Here is a 22,890-nt window from a genome sequence, read left to right on the forward strand (position 1 = left end):
GCTTCTGGTGTTGTAGGCTAATTTACCTACTGTAGAGAGTAAAATTGATGAAGCAACACACACAATATTGTTGGTGGTGATTGTACTCGTGCAGTATAAACAAAGTGCAATTCATTTAGCTGCAGTTTTAGCTATGGAGAATATGCCTATCGGAAGCTAAAATGCAATAAAGTTTAGGATTTTTTAAATCCATTTTCCATTTTTTTAATATATGTTAAAATCTCAAGTAGGCGTACATTTGTTATTTTGTGAAATAAAAGTGACTATGTAATCTTAAATGCCTTGCTTATTTTCTGAAATACATTTGAAACCATCTGAAATACAATTGACAAATCTGAAATACATTTGATACCATCTGAAATACAATCAACAAATCTTAAATATAATTGATACTATCTGAAATTGAATTGACAAATCTGAAATACAATTGATAATTTCTGAAATTAAATTGACATCTGAAATACCTTTGATAATTTCTGCAATACAATTGATATTTTCTGAAATACAACAGGAAAAGGTGTAGATAAGTGTATGGAAAATTAATTCATTAATAGTAAGTGCAAGAAAGTGGTAAGTAAATCCAATAGTAAGTAAATTAGTTTGTTATTTTAAGTTGTTTTATTTAAATAGACATTCAATAAATGTGTCAGAAAGTATGAAATAGGCCTATATTTAAAACAAATAAATGTAAAGAAATCAAATGAACATGTATTGAATAAAGTAATACATTGCTGTACAATAGGCCTATAGTAAATGAATTAAAGTGTAAGGAAGTATATAGAAATAAAAAAAATATAAGAAATACCGTCGGTTTACTTCCAAAATCTCGTAAGTGCAATTTTATTCTTTCCGACTGTTGAAATCAGCGTATATTTTCAAAATACGTCTACTGTTAACATCTCGTAAGTCTACAAATGTTTTTATATTTTATAAATAACAAATGCATAACAGTTATTATATGGAGTATAAAAATAATACGAAATTATTTGCTCTGCTCTACAGTTTGCTCAAATGCAATTACGAGATTTTAGAATAAGCCAACGATAGGTTTCCGTAAGGGTACTTTGCAAATGTGTTGCTTGCGAAATCCGTCTAATGGTTTAACACGAATTAAAAATATAACGGTTCTTTCTCAATAGTCTAACAGCTGCTGATATTTCACCAACCGACCGCACCCACTGAATGAATACGTATTATTTAACCCTTTCAATCTTAGTGGCTTCATTGTGATGTTGCTTTTCACGTAAAAGCATTCTCTTCGATTGCAATATGATTGAAAGCATGTTGAGAATTAAGTATGCAAACTGATTTTACACCGAAGTAGATACAATTTTTTTAAGATTTAAATTTGAAAACTAGAAGTGTTTTTCCTCTAGATTCCATTTAGAATTTGTTCTGCTTCTGTCTCGCTCATAATATCCCGCTCATAATATCTCTTTTAGTAGAAGTAGAAGAAATTATTTCCCATAATGAAATTGTTACCATTAATTATGAAATTACCTCTGATTGAGGTTCTGGCTGGTATGTATATCTATTAGGCCTATTAGGCAGTACATTTCACTTGACATATATCAGAGGAAGAACAATTGTTTGTATGCATCTGAAGTCTGATTAGTGGAATATGTAGCTAATCGATGTATGCATTGGAGGGGGGAAGGAACTGGCCACCCTACCCCATTGTCTGCTGGCCTAGTTGCCTCATGAGTGATGCCTTATTAGTGTTACGAAATTCGCGCACCATGATTTCCACATACTATCTGCTAAAGAAAAATTTAAAGACATCATTTCTTTTTGCACTATTTTGAAGATATTTTATTTTCTGTCTGTAGAAAATACACCTAATATAACATATTATCTCACTATGTTAATATGATGGAGTATTACGTTTTTGTTTTACATAATTTTTCATTTCTTATATTGTTGCAGATAAACCACATTTTCAAATTTTCAAATGAGAATGATTGCCTGTTGCTAGAAAACAGAGCCTTACATCTAGAAAAAACTTCGTTTCACTTCTGCAGAAACAATAAGGACATATTTGAAATATTTTACACAAGCATTATCTATTTAAAAATCTGTATCATTATTATAATTTTCCTTATTTAAAATTGTCACAAATTTTACATAGAGCTAAATATCCATAATGTTTATCCAATTTTTTTTCATCTTGTTTTGCTACATTTTTTTCCTATTTCGCGTTCCAACTATTCGGTTCGTCAGAATATCATTGACTACATGCTATTTTATGTCTGTAGAAAATACACCTAATATGGCATTGACAAGTATCAGCCTTATCACTTCACTGTATTAATATGATAGTATAGCAGAGTCCGTATAGGCCAGTTTCTATCTGATGCTTTTCCAATTCACTGCGGGCTAAAGCAGGGAGATGCACTATCACCTTTACTTTTTAACTTCGCTCTAGAATATGCCATTAGGAAAGTTCAGGATAACACAGAGGGTTTGGAATTGAACGGTTACATCAGCTTCTTGTCTATGCGGATGGCGTGAATATGTTAGGAGAAAATCCACAAAAGATTAGGGGAAACGCGGAAATTCTAGTTGAAGCAAGTAAAGCGATTGGGTTGGAAGTAAATCCCGAAAAGACTAAGTATATGATTATGTCTCGTGACCAGAATATAGTACGAAATGGAACTATAAAAATTGGAGATTTATCCTTCGAAGAGGTGGAAAAATTAAAATATCTTGGAGCAACAGTAACAAACATAAATGACACTCGGGAGGAAATTAAACGCAGAATAAATATGGGAAATGCCTGTTATTATTCGGTTGAGAAGCTTTTGTCATCTAGTCTTCTGTCAAAAAATCTGAAAGTTAGAATTTATAAAACAGTTATATTACCGGTTGTTCTGTATGGTTGTGAAACTTTGACTCTCACTTTGAGAGAGGAACAGAGATTAAGGATGTTTGAGGTTCTTAGGAAAATATTTGGGGCTAAGAGGGATGAAGTTACAGGAGAATGGAGAAAGTTAGGGGAGAGTCGGGTAGTATTGGACATCGGGTAATATCGGACAGTGCGTTTCTTTCATCTACCACCATATGGTAGTACCTGAATGACATGGTTACGTTTCTCTATGCGACATCACAGAAACGTAACCATGTCAATCAGGTACTATCATCGTGTGGTAGATGAAAGAAACTCACTGTCCGATATTATCCGATGTCCGATACTACCCGACTCTCCCCTACACAACACAGAGCTGCACGCATTATATTCTTCACCTGACATAATTAGGACCATAAAATCCAGACGTTTGAGATGGGCAGGACATATAACACGTATGGGCGAATTCAGAAATGCATATAGAGTGTTAGTTGGGAGGCCGGATTGCAAAAGACATTTGGGGAGGTCGAGACGTAGATGGGAAGATAATATTAAAATGGATTTGAGGGAGGTAGGATATGATGGTAGAGACTGCATTAATCTTGCTCAGGATAGGGACCAATGGCGGGCTTATGTGAGGGCGTCAATGAACCTCCGGGTACCTTAAAAGCCAGTAAGTAAGTAAGTATATTACGTTTTTTTATATAATTTTTCATCTCATATAATGTTGCAGTGAATAAAAAACTACATTTTCAAATTTTCAAAGGAGAATAATTGAAGCGTCGGCTGGAACAACGTTGTAAGTTACAAAATTTTCATTCGGCGTGTTTCCGTGTAATAATGTATGTCATGTTACCTTGTTATACTCATTGGCTTGCAACTGTCCATCAATGCAGTACGTGAAATTTGTCCACTCTAAAGTTTGCTACCCTCATAAGAACAACGTTGTACGCGTACACATTTTTGCAGCTCCTGTACATTTTACCAAATGTAACTTATAACCAGGCTTCGAGACTTCGGACCCAATAGAGCAGTTCAGTGGGAAACCCGCATAACGGCGTCCTGAGTATAGTGGTAAAGCTACAGTGGGTGGGGGTACTGTAGAATGAATGCCAACAAATAAGCAAAGAAAAACGCTCTGGATTTGATGGTTCTGACGAATAATTTGGTTTTCATGCAAACCTATTTTCAAACTGTGTCTGAAACTATTACACGGTTAGAAATATCAGAGCAAGAGATGCCGGAAGCCCTCAAATTAATTTAGAAAATGATGCAGAGAATTAATGAGACATCAAGTACACCGATTCTGAACGTGTAAAACAGAAGTAGAAATCAATTTTATGTAAAAATAACGGATATGGAACATTGTGTAACATAAACAGCAAATTAGTGGACATAGAGTCACCTGAGAATAAAGGACTGTCTCATAGAGACTGCAATGATGTTAGGTTTCTTCGTTTTGCTCCTATCACGTCATGCGACGTAGAGCGCAGCTTTCACAGTACAAACTTTGGCAGGTAACAGAAAAAGATTTACGTCTGAGACACTGAGAATGTATCTTGTAGTAGGTACATTGCAATTAGATACTGTAACTGCACTTCCTAAAGACGACCAATAGGATAAGTGAAAAAATTAAAATTGCTACATGCTTATTTCCACCATTAACACTGTGTATAATTAAACACAAATGCTTATAAAAGACAGGAGAATAAATGCTTTACACATTATTTTGACATTATCGTTGTGTAATGTAACTTATATTTACTTTCAGAATGTACATATGTGTGTGTTTCCTCATACTATCGTACTCTACTCTAAATAGCAACGTTGTCACTTCAACACATCCCCATCTACCTGCAGCGAGTCAACAACCTATAGTGCATGCACAGTAAACTTATTGTATCGGGTCCAAAGTCTCGAAGCCTGCTTATAACGTTGTTCCAGCCGACGCTTCAATTGTCTACTGCTAGAAAATACAGCCTTATATTTACAGAAACTTCGTTCCACTTCTGCAGAAACAATGGGAGAATATTTGAAATATTTTACACAAGCATTATTTATTTCAAAATCTGTATCATTATTACAAATATTCTCATTTGAAATTAACTCACAAATTTCGTACTCGGCATGTTGCTATTATTATTCTTTACAAGACGTTGAATGTTGCCTGTTACGAATAGCAGTATTTGGTCATAATGTAACCGATCAACTAAAGTTCAGTGCTGAACGGAACACACTGAAATCCCCCACCCCAACGCAATTACGTACTGGTACCTAAAGTCAGAGGTGTATGAAGCGCAATGTAACGGCATACAATTCTTAGGCCTACTGATCAGACTTCAGATGTATACAAATAATTGTTCTTTCTCTGACACATATCACCAAGTAAGATGTATTGCCTGATAACAGATATAGTCTAGATATCAGCCAGAACCTCAATCAGAGGTAAACTTAATGTATACCCCCAAATTTGGAAATGGGCGAGAAATGGCAAAAAAATACCTGGAATCCTCTATATTGGGCAGGGTTAATAGAGGATGTAGCAATGATATTGACGATATAAGGTGTCATGCTAATAGCAGTGGTTTATGATAAATTAAGGTTCAATACCTGGTAGTCGAAGGAGGAAAGTGATATGCTAATTCAAATCACTATGTAAATATTGCAGTTAAAATCAAGAAATGGGAGAGATATGTAGTGAGAGTCACTTAAGAACAGTTCCTGAACAGCAAATATTGCTGTCTTGTCAGTGTTGCCAACTGTTATCACATATCACACGATCCTACGTATACTGAATGACTTATTTACTTACCGTACTTTACCTTTATGCTGATAGATTATTCTAAATAATTCAATAATTTGTAACATATTTTCGTAGGCAAACTATACGAGAAAGGGATCAACATGTTAGGTATTTTGTCTGGCAATATGAAATTCATTGGTTTGACTAAACATTGATTCACGAGACCTAACCTAAAAATATATTTTGTTTGACCACATGAAATGATTAGTACTAATTCCGAAAATTACCTGATTATAGTCTTGAATAACCACAACGCAACACATAAAATAATTATTCATCATCATCATCATCATCATCATCATCATCATCATCGTCATGTACAGGTTAGTTTTAGGTCAAAATGTCCTGTGACGGTAAACCTAGCGAAGATGGTCTTGGTCTTTCCACCGATGTTTGGTCGTCCTTAATCTCGATGTCCTGTTGGAGCGTACTGGAATGCTAATTTTGGGAGTCTAGTTCTTTCCATTCCCCGCAGATGCTGTTTCCATTCTTGTTGGTATCTTGTTATCTCCTAGGTTAAACTGCATACTCCAAGTTTTTCTCTGATGGCAGTATTCCTTTGGTGGTCTAATCCAGTGACTCCTAACAATGATCGCAAGAAACGCATATAACTATTATGTATTAATATTAATACTGATATTAATTAATTATTAGTATGTTCAAATTTCACTAGCTTCCAGTAACCGGCTCAGAAATCTACCACAATTTTATTTCCATGGGACTCCAGTATTGACAACGTTTGTCTCAGGTGCCAACATACCAATTACAAAATCACTAGCATTTGTAGTAGGCCTATTTGCCAGTATCGAAATTCGAAACAAAATTGGCAAAAGAAAATTCAACCTACAAACTAGAAAATCACCACAATCCAATAGCGTATAGGCTATTCCATATGAAATCGATCAGTAAAAAACCTCCCATTTTTTATACTCCAATTTTTTCTCTATTTATACAAGGTGCTGAGGAGAGTGCATTTTCAAAAATATACTATCGAAAATCAAACGGTTTTCGTATTATTGAGCGACAAATTTAGCGTAGGCTATTTTATAAAAAGAAGACTCTTTCAGCGCTCAGAACTCTGGAACCATTTACTGCAGAATATTGAACGAGAGCTCATTTTGAAGCTGACATTTGGTAGGTTATGTTAAGAAGTAATCCTTATTTTTATTGTATACAGAGAGACAGATAATCTGATTTTACTTACTTTTAGGCTTTTTGCCAATTTGTAAAAATGTAAAAAAATATTGAGAAAAAACCTTGCATTATTAAGAGGGATTCGGTATTGTTTGGTTAGTGGTACGGCAATACGTTTCGAGGATATTAAATAGATTATATTCACACGACTAGACTTGAACGGCGCAGTACCGCATGCACTGGCCGAGAGCTGAAGATAAGCGAGCGTTGGGCGTCATTTTACTCCTGTGTTTATGAAAACCTGTGATAAAGCTAGCACAGCCATGACTGCTAGACGACACATCAAGTGTTTATGTCTCCTGGCCTTGCTTACCTCGGCTAGGTCCCGTTTCACAGTCAGCTGGTTAGTTCACGCGCGTACTATTTATTTTCTTTATTTGATATTTTCAATACTTTGTTATCAACGTGCCATCAGTAAAAAATATGTGTTTATTTGTACTTTCAATGCGGAATCTAACTATATATTTTTAAAATATTTTTCCCTTGGCAAAGGCGTCTTAATGAGGAAAAATCTAAATTTCTCCATTTCCATAAAAATAAGAAAATCTATTTATATGTCAATATAAACTTTAATTTCTCAGCATCAAAATAAACCATGATTTTGATCATTGGGTGAAAGGGTTTCGGAGCTACAACAGTTTAAAGTTGCAAATTTTATGAAAATACGATAAATTTAAATATTTTTAATTTAAACACTATGAAGTTCTGATGCCTCAAACTTTGCACAAAGCATTGTATTTCAGTTGTCTACATACAAAAAAAGTTTTATTGTATTTAGAAATTGTAAGGTCAATTTTCTCTATATTTCGGTCGATTTGAGATGGAATAGCTCGTATGTAGTAATGGGGGAAAAATAGTTAGGTTTCATCCTTAGGGTATGAAGTAAGCTGACCTAGACTATAATGTTTACACCATTACGATGTATTACGCTATGTATTCGATCCTGGGACAAGAAGGAATTCTTGTCTTGAACAGAATGCAAGGGAAGCATTGTGGAGAAAATGTAAGACAGGATAAACTATGGAAGATTTTTAGCTCTTTGAAGTGACTGCACGAGGCTGTACGATGATGCCTCGTATCAGGGCAGTTTTTGCACATCATTTTCATAATCCAGCCCTTGCATCAGTAATGGGGTATCCGAAGGGTCAATCCAGGGAGTTGCACCATTTTCTGGCAGGGGACCGTCTTGGCGGGTGGGGTTGACCAGTTACAATAGACGTTGCAAGAATGTATGGAATTCTTCCACAGCGTCCCCTCGGCGCGGTGCTTAACTGTAGAATATTTCCATATACCGGTGGTTGCATCGGTAATGGGATACCCAGAAAGTTGCACCATTTCCAATAAACGGGCGTCTGGCAGAGCAACCCCTCAGTGGGGTGGAGTGGGGAGCTGCACTGTTTGTACAAGGGTGAAGCACACGCAGACCCCGAGTGCTGCGCAAGAAGGGGGAGAAAGGAAAAGACGTTTCTTTGTGGGACAAGAAAGCTGACGCCCTCCTGTTCCCTCTCAACACATGCCACAAGCCCGGACGGCTCCAGTTCTGTACAAAAAGCGAATTACCACACCATTGTAAATATCCCCAACCCTTATTTCCTTTATTCAAGAAAACGAGCGACCCCCTTCTCGGTCCCTTTTTAATGATATTGCAGTTTCAAGCAAAAAGATTATTTTTTGTGAAACTCTAGAATTATGTCATGAAATACTATACACTGTGAAGAACTTAATAACTGTATTTTATCCCCAAATATCCAATTCGAATGCAATTTTTTTAATTAATTGAAGAGATTTCCATTCAATCCTAGTTGCGATGCATTTATTATATATCATGAGCGATGGCCATGCGTTTTGTCACATGGCCAAGAAATCCGACTAATATTGCTTCCTAGTTGACATATATGTGAAGTCGAACAGACCAATGACCAAATTTTTGATAAAGGATTATTCGATTGTGACAGTGGAAATAGTGATTATAATAGAAGTAAAAAAGATGAATATGACGACCATTGAAGTGAAGGGACGTATGGTGATGTCTGAAGTGAAAAAGAAATATAATGAAGACTGTGGCGAAGAAAAATATAACGATGATTAAAGTAAATAAAAATAATATGAAAGTGAGTGAACAGAGCAACACGGACATGATGACTGATATAAAGAAGACGATATTAAGGTGAATAAGAAACTGAAGATTACTAAGAAAAAGAAAGCGTATATAAAAATGCGATTATAATTAAGGCTAAGGTGAAGAAGAAGATGATTAGGATGAAGAAGAAGGCAATTCAGGTGTAGAAAAATATTATAAGGTGAAGAAGATGATTAAGTTATAAAGTGGAGAAAATTATTATGGTAAAGGTGAAGAAGGAGGCACATGAGTTGAAGAAGATGATTAAGGCGAAGAAAAAGATGTTAAAGTGAAGAAGAAGATGATCATGAGATGATAGAAATGATCAAGGTGAGAATAAGATAGCCTACTTAAAGTGAAAAAGATGGTTTAGGCGATGAAGTTGTTTGAGACGATGAAGATGATTGAGGTGAAGGAGAAGATGGTTAATGTAAAGAAGATGGTTAATGTAAAGAAGATGATTCAGGTGAATAAAAAGATGGTAAAGTGAAGATTGTAAGATGAAGAAGAAAGCAGTTAACGTGAAGATAGTTAAAATGAAAAAGACTGTTAAAGTGAAGAAAAAATATCTAATAAAGTGAATAAGTTAATTAGATAAAGAAGAGGATGTTTAACTTGAAAAAGGTGGTTAATGTGAAGGTGGTTAACGCGAAGAAAAACATAATAAAATGAAGAAGAAGATAAAATGAATAAGGTGGATGATTAGATGAAGAAGAAGGTGGTAAGATGAAAACGATTATTAAGATGCAGAAAAATAGTACGGGGTGAAGAAGATGATTAAAGTGGAAAATCCGACGGAAATAAGTAAGATGAAAGGCGGGGACAAATGCGTCACTCAGATGAGCCCATAGTGTTACACCCAAATTTTGACTTTGTCAAGAAATGGTGTACAGATTTTGCCTGAAGCTTTCACATGTGCCATACATTTACAACACAGGATCTCTAGTTTCATTTCCCACTCAAAAGAAGCCATGGGCCTACTAAGACTTTCTGCCGCTCTTGGCAGAATTTGAACACGAAAATCTCATATCTGAAGGCAAGCATGGTCATGGTAAACTCTTCATCACTTAGAACGATTTGTCTTATATGTTAATAAACTTTAAGGGCCGTATTCATATACATTCTTAGCGCGGGCTTCCGGTGGATGATCAGCGAACTAACGTTTTTCGTATTCATAAACCAGTATTAGCGATATGATACGATATGAATCCTGTACAAGTAACCAGTCGATAGCGCGGGCTAGCGAAATGTCTATGAATAGCACCCTAAATCTTCACTGAAGTAACTATTTCCGACTTGTCATTACAGCAGAATCAGAATTTCTACGTAAAAAATACGATTTATAAATTATGAAGTGCATGGACTGCATTCTGTTATACAACACCGAACTTCATAAGATAAAAAAAAATCATGTATAGTTGGCTACTACAAAGTGACCAGTAAATCATATAAGAAAATAAAAAAAGTTAAATTTCTTCAAAACTGTGACTGCACTATGTCCAAGGAACAGAAACAAAACTATTACGACAGGAAAAGATAAAAATAGATTGCAGGAAAAAGAAACATTGCGCCCGAAAATAAAAATGATTTCGTTAACTGAAGTTGTAACGTACTACACAGATAATAACCTGAAGGAGAAAGAAAAAAGAAGATACTGATGATGATTGTGATTATTATTATTATTATTATTATTATTATTATTATTATTATTATTATTATTATTATTATTATTTTGACATCAAAATTACACTTTATTTATGCGTTTTCGTTGAGTAGGCCTACAACATACTGAAAATTTACGACTAAATTTGGATTATCGCCAGATTAAATCATTAATTTTCTTTAAAATTACATTATGTATTGCCTATTATACTTTCACCAAAAAAAAGTATATATATATTTTTTTTTGTATAAGTTACTGGTCACTTTATATGATCAGTTACGAAAAAATTTTTTGTAAGCAGTATTTAAATAAGAATGTAATAGAAGGAAAACATGGACGTCACCACCAATGCACAACCTTGAGAAAAAATGGCATGAACTACACAAAGTAAAATAAGCACTAAAAAGTTGCAGTACGTAATTACAAACCATTTTTTACAATAACACACGCACAAATAATCTTATCTAACTTGTAGTCAAACAATGAAGACCAGCTTATAATGAGAGTTACAGCAGTTTCAAATCGTGGAACATGCCAACATTACGCAACGCTATTATACATAGCTTGTTGAATGAGTCCAACCGCGGCACAATTTAACTTAATTGTTCTTTCGAAAAATTACTCGCTACATATATGGGCCTACTTCCACGAATAACAGACAGCCTTATGAGAAGTCGAATTGTCTAAGTTGATAATGGATATTGAAAAAATATATGAAACGGAATAAAATTTTATTTTTAATAAAGCTGACTCATACAATACCGAAAAATAAGTTAGATGAAACTAAATGAAAATCGTTTCAATCATTTATTTACACGAGATATATTCTGCGCAGAAGTAAGAAATTCCTCTCTTCGTCTCAACTTCAAGAGAACGATTGCGAAGCAGCAATAGAATATGGAATGCAAAGTGACAGGAGATAATGTCGGCAGCACACTATCTTTAGGAGTCGAAATTTTGAAGAAAAATGTTTTCCCTTTTGCCTTTGTTTAAGTTTTCATAGACTGTGAATTAACCTCAATTAATTGAATACGTATTAGTCAATGTTTTACTTACTTATGGCTTTTAAGGAACCCGGAGGTTCATTGCCGCCCTCACATAAGCCCGACATCGGTCCCCATTCTGAGTAAGATTAATCCAGTATCTACAATCATACCCCACCTACCGTAAATCTACTTTAATATTATCCTTCCATTTACGTCTCGGCCTCCCCAAAGATCTTTTTCCCTCTGGTCTTCCAACTAATACTCTATATGCATTTCTGGATTCGCCCATCTCAAACGTCTGGATTTAAAGTTCCTAATTATGTCATGTGAAGAATACAATACGTGTAGTTCTGTGTTGTGTAATTTTCTCCATTCTTCTGTAACTTCACCCCTCTTAGCCCCAAATAGCCTATTTCCCTAAGCATCTTATTTTCAAACACTCTTAGCCTCTGTTCCTCTCTCGATGTGAGAGTCCAAGTTTAACAACCATACAGAACAACCGATAATATAATTGTTTTATAAATTATAACTTTCAGCTTTTTTGAGAGCAAACTGGATGACAAAAGCTTCTCAACCAAATCATAGCAGGCATTCCCTATATTTATTCTGCGTTTAATTTCCTCCCGAGTGTAATTTATATATTTGTTACTGTTACTCCAATCTAACTTATTTGAATTTTTCCACCTCTTCAAAAGATAAATTTCCAATTTTTATATTTCTATTTCGTACAATATTCTGGTCACGAGACATAATCACAAACTTTGTCTTTTCGGGATTTACTTCCAAACCTATCTCTTTACTTGCTTCAAGTATAACTCCTGTGTTTTCCCTAATAGTTTGTTGATTTTCTTCTAACATATTCACGTCATCCGAATAGGCAAGAAGCTGATGTAACCCATTCAGTTCCAAACCCTCTCTGTTATCCTGGACTTTCCTAATGGCATAATCTAGTTTAGAAAGCTAAATTTTCAAAACTTTACGTAAAATATTCCAGACAGTGCTTTACGGCATTTGCCATGCCTTTTGTTTGAACTCAAATGGAATTCTGAAGCAGGACTAAGGCATGGTTCAAATTTCGGCCCGAGATTGTATAATAACTTCATTAAAAACATTCAAAATTAGCATCTTCCAATAATAAATTATTTAAAAGCAAGCACTTCAAGTGATTTTAATTAGTGATTAGTATTCTACTAAATTTTATTTTTATTTCTTTTTTTTATTTTTGATATTTCTCTCCTACATTAATTTAAAAAAATATAATATACATAATTTTTTATGTTATGAATCTTTCAAAATTGAATAAATAAAATAGAACTAAAAATTTAATTTATGTATGTAATATATTACTTCATTATATTATTGCATAACATTTTGTATTTATTTTACAGTTGTAGTGTTTTAATACTTTTTCATTTTACTTTATCACTGTTTAAAGGTGCCATCATCCCTTGGACTTTCTAGTTAACCTACTCTTCGCTGTATTACCTGTCATAATTTCGTTGTATTTTCTTGTATTATTATTTCTTGTATTATTATTTTGGTATTTTTCACTTTACTTTTGCTTACTTATATTTGATTAATTAAATTACACAATTAAATAATTATTGTAGTGTAAGCTTAAGCGTGTGATATTACTTTTTCATTATTTAATGTAAACTCCATTCCCGGCTACAAGCTTTTGCTTCATCGGGAGTGTCAATCAAAAGTGTACTATTATTATCTTTCAAATAAAAAATTATTATTATATTTATGTATGTGTGCAAATGTGCAGACAAATTTAGACTGAAGAACTACTGGAGTTTTAATTTTTCTTGGCGTAAATGATGTAAATATATGTCAACAAAATAAGTTCATACACATGCAGTAGTTATGTAGCAAAAAAACACTGAAATCAAGAAAGGAGAAGGAATTGCAACAAAGTTTTGCAAAGTAATTAGTTGTGGATAATTAATATAAAAGATAAACCGAAGGTTACTAATAGTAGAAGAAATCCAGTTACTAAAATAGTCTGTATACCAAACGTTTCTTTAGAAATGATAGATTCAGTAAGGGTGTAAAAGTCGAGCTGAAGTTTACCGCGATAAGAGTAGAATACAGAAATTTGTTTTTAGAAAGGTTAGGATTTGCTATGATCAACAGAAGGGTGGGCTTGTAGGTTAATGATGATGATTATTATGTTTAATATTGAGAAAACAGACTGCTTACATTACAAAATATATAAACATTTATTAATTCGATACGATTCTATTAACGTATTTTTTGCCAGTGCCAATATGACTATCAACCACAAAAAATGCTACTAATTATCTTATAAACGTTTTATAACCAAGTATGAACTTTAAAATTTCCCCATGATTTAGATAAAAATCACGTTTTGTCCCCTTACAGTTTATTATACCTAATGTGAACGAAAATATTTGCCATTCTTTCACTATTAGCTTAAATGTTTGAGCATGTCGTCACAGGAAAGGAAACATTACATTGTTTTCCTCGAGTACACTCGAGCTGTGGAGCTTTTATTTGAACGCAGTGTGAACTGTGAAGTAATTATTTGAAGCCATGCCTGCACATGAAGCGAGTGAACGCATCCCTTTGCGGCGTTATCCACTCCTCCCCCGCATTGCTTTTGACGGTATGAGGCGACACATATGCTCACTGACACAAGCTAAACAGATTGAGGAAGGGTTCCTCTGCTAAACTTCACCGGAGATTAATATTCACGAAACTTGAAAAAAAGAACAAACAGCTTGAGAATTAATATGCAACTATATCTGAGGCATATTGGTGGCACGTTCGTATTGTGTCCATCCCCGGACGCTGCCAAAAACGCGGCAATTTTAGAGGAAGACTTGGTCGAGACGCGAATATTAGCACCCGTGAAACAGGGGTCGCCCCTCCAGACAGTGGCAGTAGTCAGATAGTAGCGTGGGGAGGGAGGCACAGGTGGCGTGGTGGATGTATGCGTGTGGGAACGTGAGGCCAAGTTAGTTTCCCACGATTCAAACAAGTTAGTCAGCCGGCAGTCTTGCTGGCGGAGGGAGTGGGTATGACACGGGCCTTACACACACCTGGCACATCCCCTCCACACACCCCGTTTCCCCTATTATATATAAACACTTATACCCCAGGGCTCGCCCTAAACCGTCATCACTATTCCTTGGGACATCGTGCAGTGTGGTTCAGTGTTACAGTGTTATTAACATTTAAAACTCTCGATTACGTGTGATTATCATCGACGTCATCATGCGTCCAGACGGCAGTGCCTACATGGTTCCGACGTCCGAGTACGATGAACAGCCGATATCCAGAACTTACCAGTACAGAAAGGTAAGCTGATATTCTTAACACGGATCTACTGTTTCGTAATTATTTCTGAGATCTATTTAATTGCCTGTATTCTAATGATCGTTCCAATTAGCATAAATAAAAGTCCAGAACAAGACATTAAATGTTCCCCTTCGGGTAATCCATTAGTTGATCGTTACCATACTCTCCGTTTAGTTTCAGCTTTTTAATGAAGGGTTACGCCCACTCCCGGGTTAATACGCAAAGAAATCGAAGTTGACACGCGCGCCCCAGGCGGAAATATTAATCAGTTTCACAGATTTTATAACCTCTTCAGTTATTGTACATTACAAGGCAAGCAGTTATTCTCTTATAAAGTGTGGAAGTTGTTTATTACATTGTGAAATTATAATAATTATGCATTTCTGTATTCGGTACTATTTTTTGATTTGAACTATTACACTATTATTAAATTATTTGCTATCAAATGATCTGAGAAGCTGAATAATATAATGACTTTTAATTATTTTCTCCGATGTAATTATTCGCAAAATAAAGACATCATATATTACGATTGGACATTAATAACTAGTTTTAGAAGTAGTATTTTATTTAATATATGTCTTCTCGATTTACAAGTGAATGCATTTATTAAAGATGTTAACATTATGTTATAATCCAAGGTTATTAAAATTTGCTAGCTGTACTTTTATTAATTTTTAATGGACTGCATAGGCCATACTTACTATTTTCTGGTTCAGTAAAACTACTTCAGTTAAATTTAATAGTGGGTTAGATGAGAAAATGTTTTTCTCCTTGCAATAATTTTGACCAGCGTCTTGAAGTAATTCTTGATAAATTACGTCGCTGTCATAATACCAACCTTTGAACAATAATTGCTGTCAGATTAGTCAGAATTTTTAACCAATAACCACATAATGGAACTTCTTTCCATGTAGTCAGCATGGTGTAATACAAGTTAAATGATTTAAATTATTCTGTAATATTTTCAGTTTTATTTCGTATAACTGTTAGCAAAAAGAAGTAGATTTTTTAAACAGTCTTCAGTGATTGTACGCAATTAGTGGATGTCAGTTACGTTATGAGACAGTGTCAATAATGTTCGTGTTCTTCTCGTGTGCAGGTTATGAAGCCGATGTTGGAGCGAAAACGTCGCGCCAGGATAAACAAGTGCTTGGACGAGCTGAAAGACTTGATCGTGTCATCCTTGCAAGCAGAGGGCGAGAACGTGAGCAAATTGGAGAAAGCGGACATCCTGGAGCTGACAGTTCGCCACCTTCACAAGCTACGCCGGCAGCACTCCCTGGGTTTGACCCCCGAGGCCGCATATGCCGACAGGTTCCGGGCGGGCTTCACGCACTGCGCCGCCGAGGTGTCCCAGTACCTCGCCGCCGCAGCCGCGTCTCCTTCTTCGCCGCTGAGCGTGGATCCCTCGGCCAGAACAAAACTGCTGCAGCACCTCGGGTCCTGCATCCGCCAGATCGACAACACCTCCACCACCCTCCTGCAGGCCGCTGCCGACGCAGTGCCCGCCCCTGCACCCCAGTGCTTCAACAACGTGTACACACCCCCGGCGTCCCCCCACCACCAGGGTGCCGTCTCCCCCTCGGCTACCGTCGTCGTGGTGAACGACAAGTCTAAGGCGCCCTCTTCACCGGTTTGGAGGCCCTGGTAGCCATTGACTCTCTTCAACTGTTATTAATCGTTATTTATTATTTTTGTATATATCCGAGTTGAGTGATGAAGTGTAAATAAACATGACAGACTCTTGGAAGTGGTGACAGCAAGGCACGCCCACTCCGCAGAACTGAATATAAATTTATTAAAACGGACAAATACCTAGGTCTTTCAATGTTATTAAAGATGTTATACGATTTTAAAGTGTCTCCATTATGCGACGGATTGTTCTTTTTTTCCAAACATAATATTTTATAAGAAATTTAGATTAATTTTATAACCTAATTGTTCTTTAAAAACAATGACATGTTGTATGAAGTTGAATTTTACAAGAATTAAATTAATATTAAAAGTATTTTTATAATGTAGTTTTTAAATTAATAATTTTGAAAATATTTTTAAAATTAATTTCATACTTAATTCGAACAAATAATTCAGAAATTCACTAATTATGTTGTTTAATTAATATGTGTGGTGCCTATTCATTGTGCATTTAATTTTTGTCAGTTTTAAAATTTGTTTATGTTTAATGTTATGAAGACTGTGATAATAATTATGTACCTGAGGAAATGAAATGAAAGTAAATGTAAATAAGTCTATTTTGTAACTTGTGATGATGAAAATATGCATAGCAATAATAATAATTATTATTATGAGCAAAGATTAAATTTATCTGCTTTCTCATTTCGAGCAAATTTCCCTACATATATTCCGAAATCCTGTTTACGTCCCTGTAAATGCTATTGATATTTCAAGGGGTATGTGTGGGGGTTTAGTGATGTTCTATTAATTGGGGAGGGAAGCTTTGTGATTTGATACCCAATTCCTCATCCATTATCCATAACTTTGAAGTGTAATTGACCTATTCTATGGAAAATTTGAATAGTCGGAAAACTTAGAAATTTGAATAAACTTAAAATCCTTTATGTTAGCTAATGGATTTCAATTTTACATGTTAAAATCAATGAAATATTTTAGTCGATGTATTTCAATTTGCCTTTGCAAATTATTTATTCTCGCATAGTAAAATTAGTTATACAGATATGTAAAGAATCACTGACTCCAGATGAATGGAAAACGAATGGTCAGAAGGCTTAGAAATTTTAGTAAATTTATACTTTTCTATTTTAGTTTATAATGTTAGCAAGTGGATTTCAATTTTACACTTTAAACTTACTGAAATATTTGAATTATGGTATTTAAATTTGTCTTTACAAAGCATTCTCGCAAAACAAAACCGTTTTATAGATATTCAGAAAACCCCAAACTTCAGAAGAATGGAAGACAAATGGTCAGAAGACTTAGATATTGTAATAAATTTAAAATGCTTTTCTACTTAAACTATAATGTTAGCAAGTTGATTTGAAATTTTACATTTTGAACTCACAGAAATATTTTATTTGGTCTATTTTCAATTCGCCTTTACAAATTGTTTTGCATAATATAATCGATAATACAGGTATTCAAAGATTCTCAAATTCCTGAAGAATGAAAAAAAATGTTATTCCGTTTTTTAAGAAAGGAGATTAAAAATAAATAACTAGAGGCATAGTTGACTGTGAACCATTTTGAAACTTGTAGCAAGGGTCATTCTACAAAGTCTTAATGAGATTATACCATCTAAGGATGAACAATAGGGTTTCCCCCGTGGAAGATTCTTGTACAAATGCAGATTTTGTTATTAAACAAATCATAGAAAATACATTGGAGTTAAGTAAGCCTGCATATTCTTGTTTTGTAAACATGCAAAAAGCATTTGACAATCTGGAATTAAAGCATATTACAAATTTCATATTTTTTTAATGTAGGCTATCTGTTGGAATTGATGATTTTAACAAATGCTATTATTTACTGAAATAATTTTAATTGGAAAGTTGGAAGAAAATTATCAAACAAAATTCCAGTGCCGAAGAGAGTGAGACAAGATCATTAATTAAGCCCCATCCTCATTAACCTCATTACAAATGAGATAAAATAGTACCTTAATGAGTAGTGAAAATATTAATGTGTTATGTTACGCAGATGATATGGTATTAGTCGGTCTCTTCGAAGAAAATTTAAAAGCCCGCCTACATAATTAATACAATAGAAGAGGCAAGACCTGTCCTGTGACCTTGAGGGGACATTATACTGAAATTTTCAAGTTTCATAGTTTAAATTAAAGAGTTCAAAATAGTGCAATCAGCAACTACCATGCTAGATTCACCAAATGTTGATCACTGGTATAACTGGTTAATAATGAAAATGTAGGCTACAAAATTTCATCTGTCTATGATAAGTGGTTTGCATTTTATTAATTTTCTTTTAATATTGAATCACTTTGTACAGAACGTCCCTTGCGCCACAATTTACATTATTCTTAATTGATATTCACTTACATGGATCATTATTTACATGAGGTCAAAACTTATTATAGGATTTTGCTGTAAAATTAATCAGAAATTACTAGAATCTTTATTATAAAATAATAAAAACTAAAAATATTAATAATCATACAAAAATTCCTATTAATTTACCGATTCACTGTACAGCAATGTTTGTTTCAATGTATATAAAGAATCATATAAATGAATATTATTTAAAAATAATGTAAATTGTGGCGCAAGGGACTTTTTATGCATAAAGCGATACAATATTTTACTAAGATATTAATAAAATTCAAACCACATATCATAGAAAGATGAAATTTTGTACAGTAGTGGCAAAAAAAAAACCGGACCGACCCTTGTAGCTGATTTTAGAGCCTTGTTCACTCCAGAGCACGATAGACTGGTAACTAAGACTTTCGTGGTTCGAATCCTGCCTGGGAAGGAAACTTTTTTTTGTTCCTTATTCAAATTTATTCCCAATACTTTTCGATTGCAGCGATATTTTACTACTTAATTAACTTATTATTCCCAGAAGATGAATTTTACCATCTATCGAAAAGTATTGGGAATAAATTTGAAAAAAGAACAAAAAAATAGTTTGCTTCCCAGGCAGGATTCGAACCACGAAAGTCTTAGTTACCGGTCTATCGTGCTCTGGAGTGAACAAGGCTCTGAAATCAGCTACAAGGGTCGGTCCGGTTTTTTTTTTTTTCCACTACTGTACTTGTGTTATTATTAACCGGATATACCAGTAATACAATTTTGTGAATTTAGCTTTAAAAATACGGAAATTAGTAATTTCAATATGGTGTTCCCTTAAAATGTACCGTGACTGTATCACCAATGGTTATGGAGAAGGAAGATAGATTTTAATCTGAGATGGATTTCCTTGCTTGTAGATACGTACGATATTAACCATCACGAAATAAACTCTCTTTCTGATGACTCATTCTTTCTCTTCTGGCACAGCTCACATGCGACAGTCCAACAATTTAATACGAATATACCGACTCAGAAAACAAAGATCATGGTAGCGGGTAAATAGGCCTACTCCTTACGATGTAAAACTAGAAGTAGATTAACCAAAAGCAATTATTTACAAAGCTGTTATTAGATATGTTCTTAACTATACTGCAGAAACTCGAATCCAACAATTATTACTAGACACAATAGAGATGGACATTGAGAAAAATTGTTCGGAAAACAAAGACTTGACCACGTAAGGAAAGAGATAAGATAATATTATCGTGTACGAGATGAAGACCTGGTGGAAAAAGTTCACTAGAAGGGCAAAGAAACGAGACCGCGAATGCTTAATTTTAAAACACTGTAAGCCTATAATGGAAGAAGAAGAAGAAGAAGAAGAAGAAGAAGAAGAAGAAGAAGACGACGAAGAAGAAGAAGAAGTAAAAGAATAAGAAACGATATTGTCGCCTGTTTTGCTCATTAATATGTTAATGCAAATGATGCATGAATGTTTTGGGTTTTCTCACGTGTCTTAGGTGCAGGAGTATCAAAACTTCTGGAGTTACGTATCGATTCCAATATCAGTCAAGGCAAGGAAAGGGATATATATCTGTTGTATACATAACCGAAGCATGTTCAGTCCTGAACAATAGTTTTTGGTAACACGTAATACCTTTTCTTACCCCCCCCCCCTGAAACTTTATGTTTCTGTAATTACAAGATGCACAAACCTTGCACCTTGGAAGTATTATATTAATTAAGGGTCTATATGTCACAGCAATTATTATTTACTTTAGATATTACGTATTACTTATTCACTTATTTATTTATTTATTTATTTATTTATTTATTTATTTATTTATTTATTTATTTTCTTGTTTATTTATTTGTATCTTTATTCATTTCTTTATTTATATACTTCTTTATTTGTTTCATTCTTTTAGTTTTGTTTGTTTGTTTCTTTGTTTATTTGATTATTTATTTATTTATTTATTTATTTATGCATTCATTGATTGATTTTTTATTGATTGATTGTTTGATTGCTTCATTCATTCATTTATCTATTTTCGGGGAAAAGTGAATAAAAATACTTACTTATGGCATTTAAGAAGCCCGGAGGTTCATTGCCGCCCTCACAAGCCCATCATCGGTCCCTGTCCTGTGCAACATTAATCCAGTTTCTATCATCAGATCCCACCTCCCTCAAATCCAGTTTAATATTATCCTCCCATCTACGTCTCGGCCTCTCCAAAGTTCTTATTCCCTCCGGCCTCCAAAATAACACTCTATATGCATTTCTGGATTCGCCCATACGTGCTACATGCCCTGCCCATCTCAAACGTCTGGATATAATGTTCCTCATTATGTCAGGTGAAGAATACAATGCGTGGAGTTCTGCGTTGTGCAACTTTCTCCATTCTCCTGTAACTTCATCCCTCTTAGCCCCAAATATTTTCCTAAGAACCTAATTCTCAAACACCCTTAATCTCTGTTCCTCTCTCAAAGTGAGAGTCCAAGTTTCACAACCATACAGAACAACCGGTAATATAACTGTTTTATAATTGTAACTTTCACATTTTTGACAGGAGACTGGATGATAAAAGCTTCTCAACCGAATAATAACAGGCATTTCCCATATTTATTCTGCGTTTAATTTCCTCCCGAGTGTCATTTATATTTGTTACTGTTGCTTCAAGATCTTTTAATTGTTCCACCTCTTCGAAGGATAAATTTCCAATTTTTAAATTTTCATTTCGTACATTATTTTGGTCACGAGACATAATCATATACTTTGTCATAATAAAAATAACTTATCTAGTTTAAACTCAACGCTCTAGGAACAAAACTAATGTGCGGTCATGAATAATGAAGCATCAAAAGGAACGAGAAAATAAAAGAAAAAAGAAAACCAAACAAAATTGAATCTGCGTAATGTGATATTTGAAAAAGGCAACAACACATACTCAGAGATATTTTCAATAAAATACTGAAGTACAATAAGTACTGAAACAATTATCCGTGCTCGACGTAGGATTTGAGCCCACGAACCTTCGGTCCGCGTAGGCTAAAGAGAGAACACCTTGGATATGCTAGTCACTCGGCCGTGCACAATAATACTACAAGTATAATAGTGATAATTACGAAGGAGAACGTTAGTGTTGGCAATGCAAATGCGTCTCGTTGCATCTGACAGGTTGTTTCCTCGTTATTCCGATGATTCGCAATGTTATTTCTAATTAAATCAGGGAGTTGGGTTACAACTCAATTAGGCGGTTCCCACAGACACAGAAATGTGCTGTGGATTTATTAAAAACGAGTTCATTCCGGTTCACTGGGCTCGGAACAGGTATCCTGGGCCCACCCGTGTTTTGTTTGTTCAGAAGAGAATCGGCCAACTGGTAGTCAATTGTGCCAATTACGTCCTGAGGATTTGGTGCACAAGTTTCTACAATACTCCGATTACAACATCCCATGCTTTTCAAAGAAACACATGGCACCCACATATCTATTCCGAGTTAAGGCTAGTTCACAATTAAACCGGGAACGGAAAAGAGAACGAAAACATTGTTAAATACATTTAACATAATTTCCGTTCTCGTTCTCGTTGTCGTTTCCGTTCCGGGAACAGAAAAGAGAACGAGAACGGAAATATTGTTAAACACATTATAACATAATTTCCGTTCTCGTTCTCGTTGTCGTTTCCGTTCCCGGTTTATTGTGAACTAGCCTTTACTAGTACTATGATTCCTAAATTCATTGTATCCTTATCATGCAGGATTGTGATTTTAGCTACAAATTTAGCGAATCTCGGTTTGTCAACAGAGCGAAAAAGTACAATGAACTGTTTAAATGTATTGATATCTTGTAAATAAGCAACAAATTCAATCATTAAGTAACTTGTTTTTCCTTTTTTCAACTTGTAACGCATCCACACTTATTGAAAATTGGGCACATGTTTAAT

General features: G+C 34.6%; 1 protein-coding gene across 1 annotated transcript; it reads left to right on the forward strand.

Moving 5' to 3' along the window:
• Positions 1-14,565: 14,565 nt before the first annotated feature.
• On the forward strand, positions 14,566-17,261 carry LOC138716541 (enhancer of split mbeta protein-like). Its single transcript, XM_069849697.1, has 2 exons — positions 14,566-14,937; positions 16,040-17,261. The coding sequence occupies exons 1-2, from the start codon at positions 14,854-14,856 to the stop codon at positions 16,589-16,591; spliced, it is 636 nt and encodes a 211-aa protein (XP_069705798.1). The 5' UTR covers positions 14,566-14,853; the 3' UTR covers positions 16,592-17,261.
• Positions 17,262-22,890: the final 5,629 nt, after the last annotated feature.

The sequence above is a fragment of the Periplaneta americana genome, chromosome 16, assembly GCF_040183065.1.
Source record: "Periplaneta americana isolate PAMFEO1 chromosome 16, P.americana_PAMFEO1_priV1, whole genome shotgun sequence".
In the NCBI taxonomy this organism is placed as follows: Eukaryota; Metazoa; Arthropoda; class Insecta; order Blattodea; family Blattidae; genus Periplaneta; species Periplaneta americana.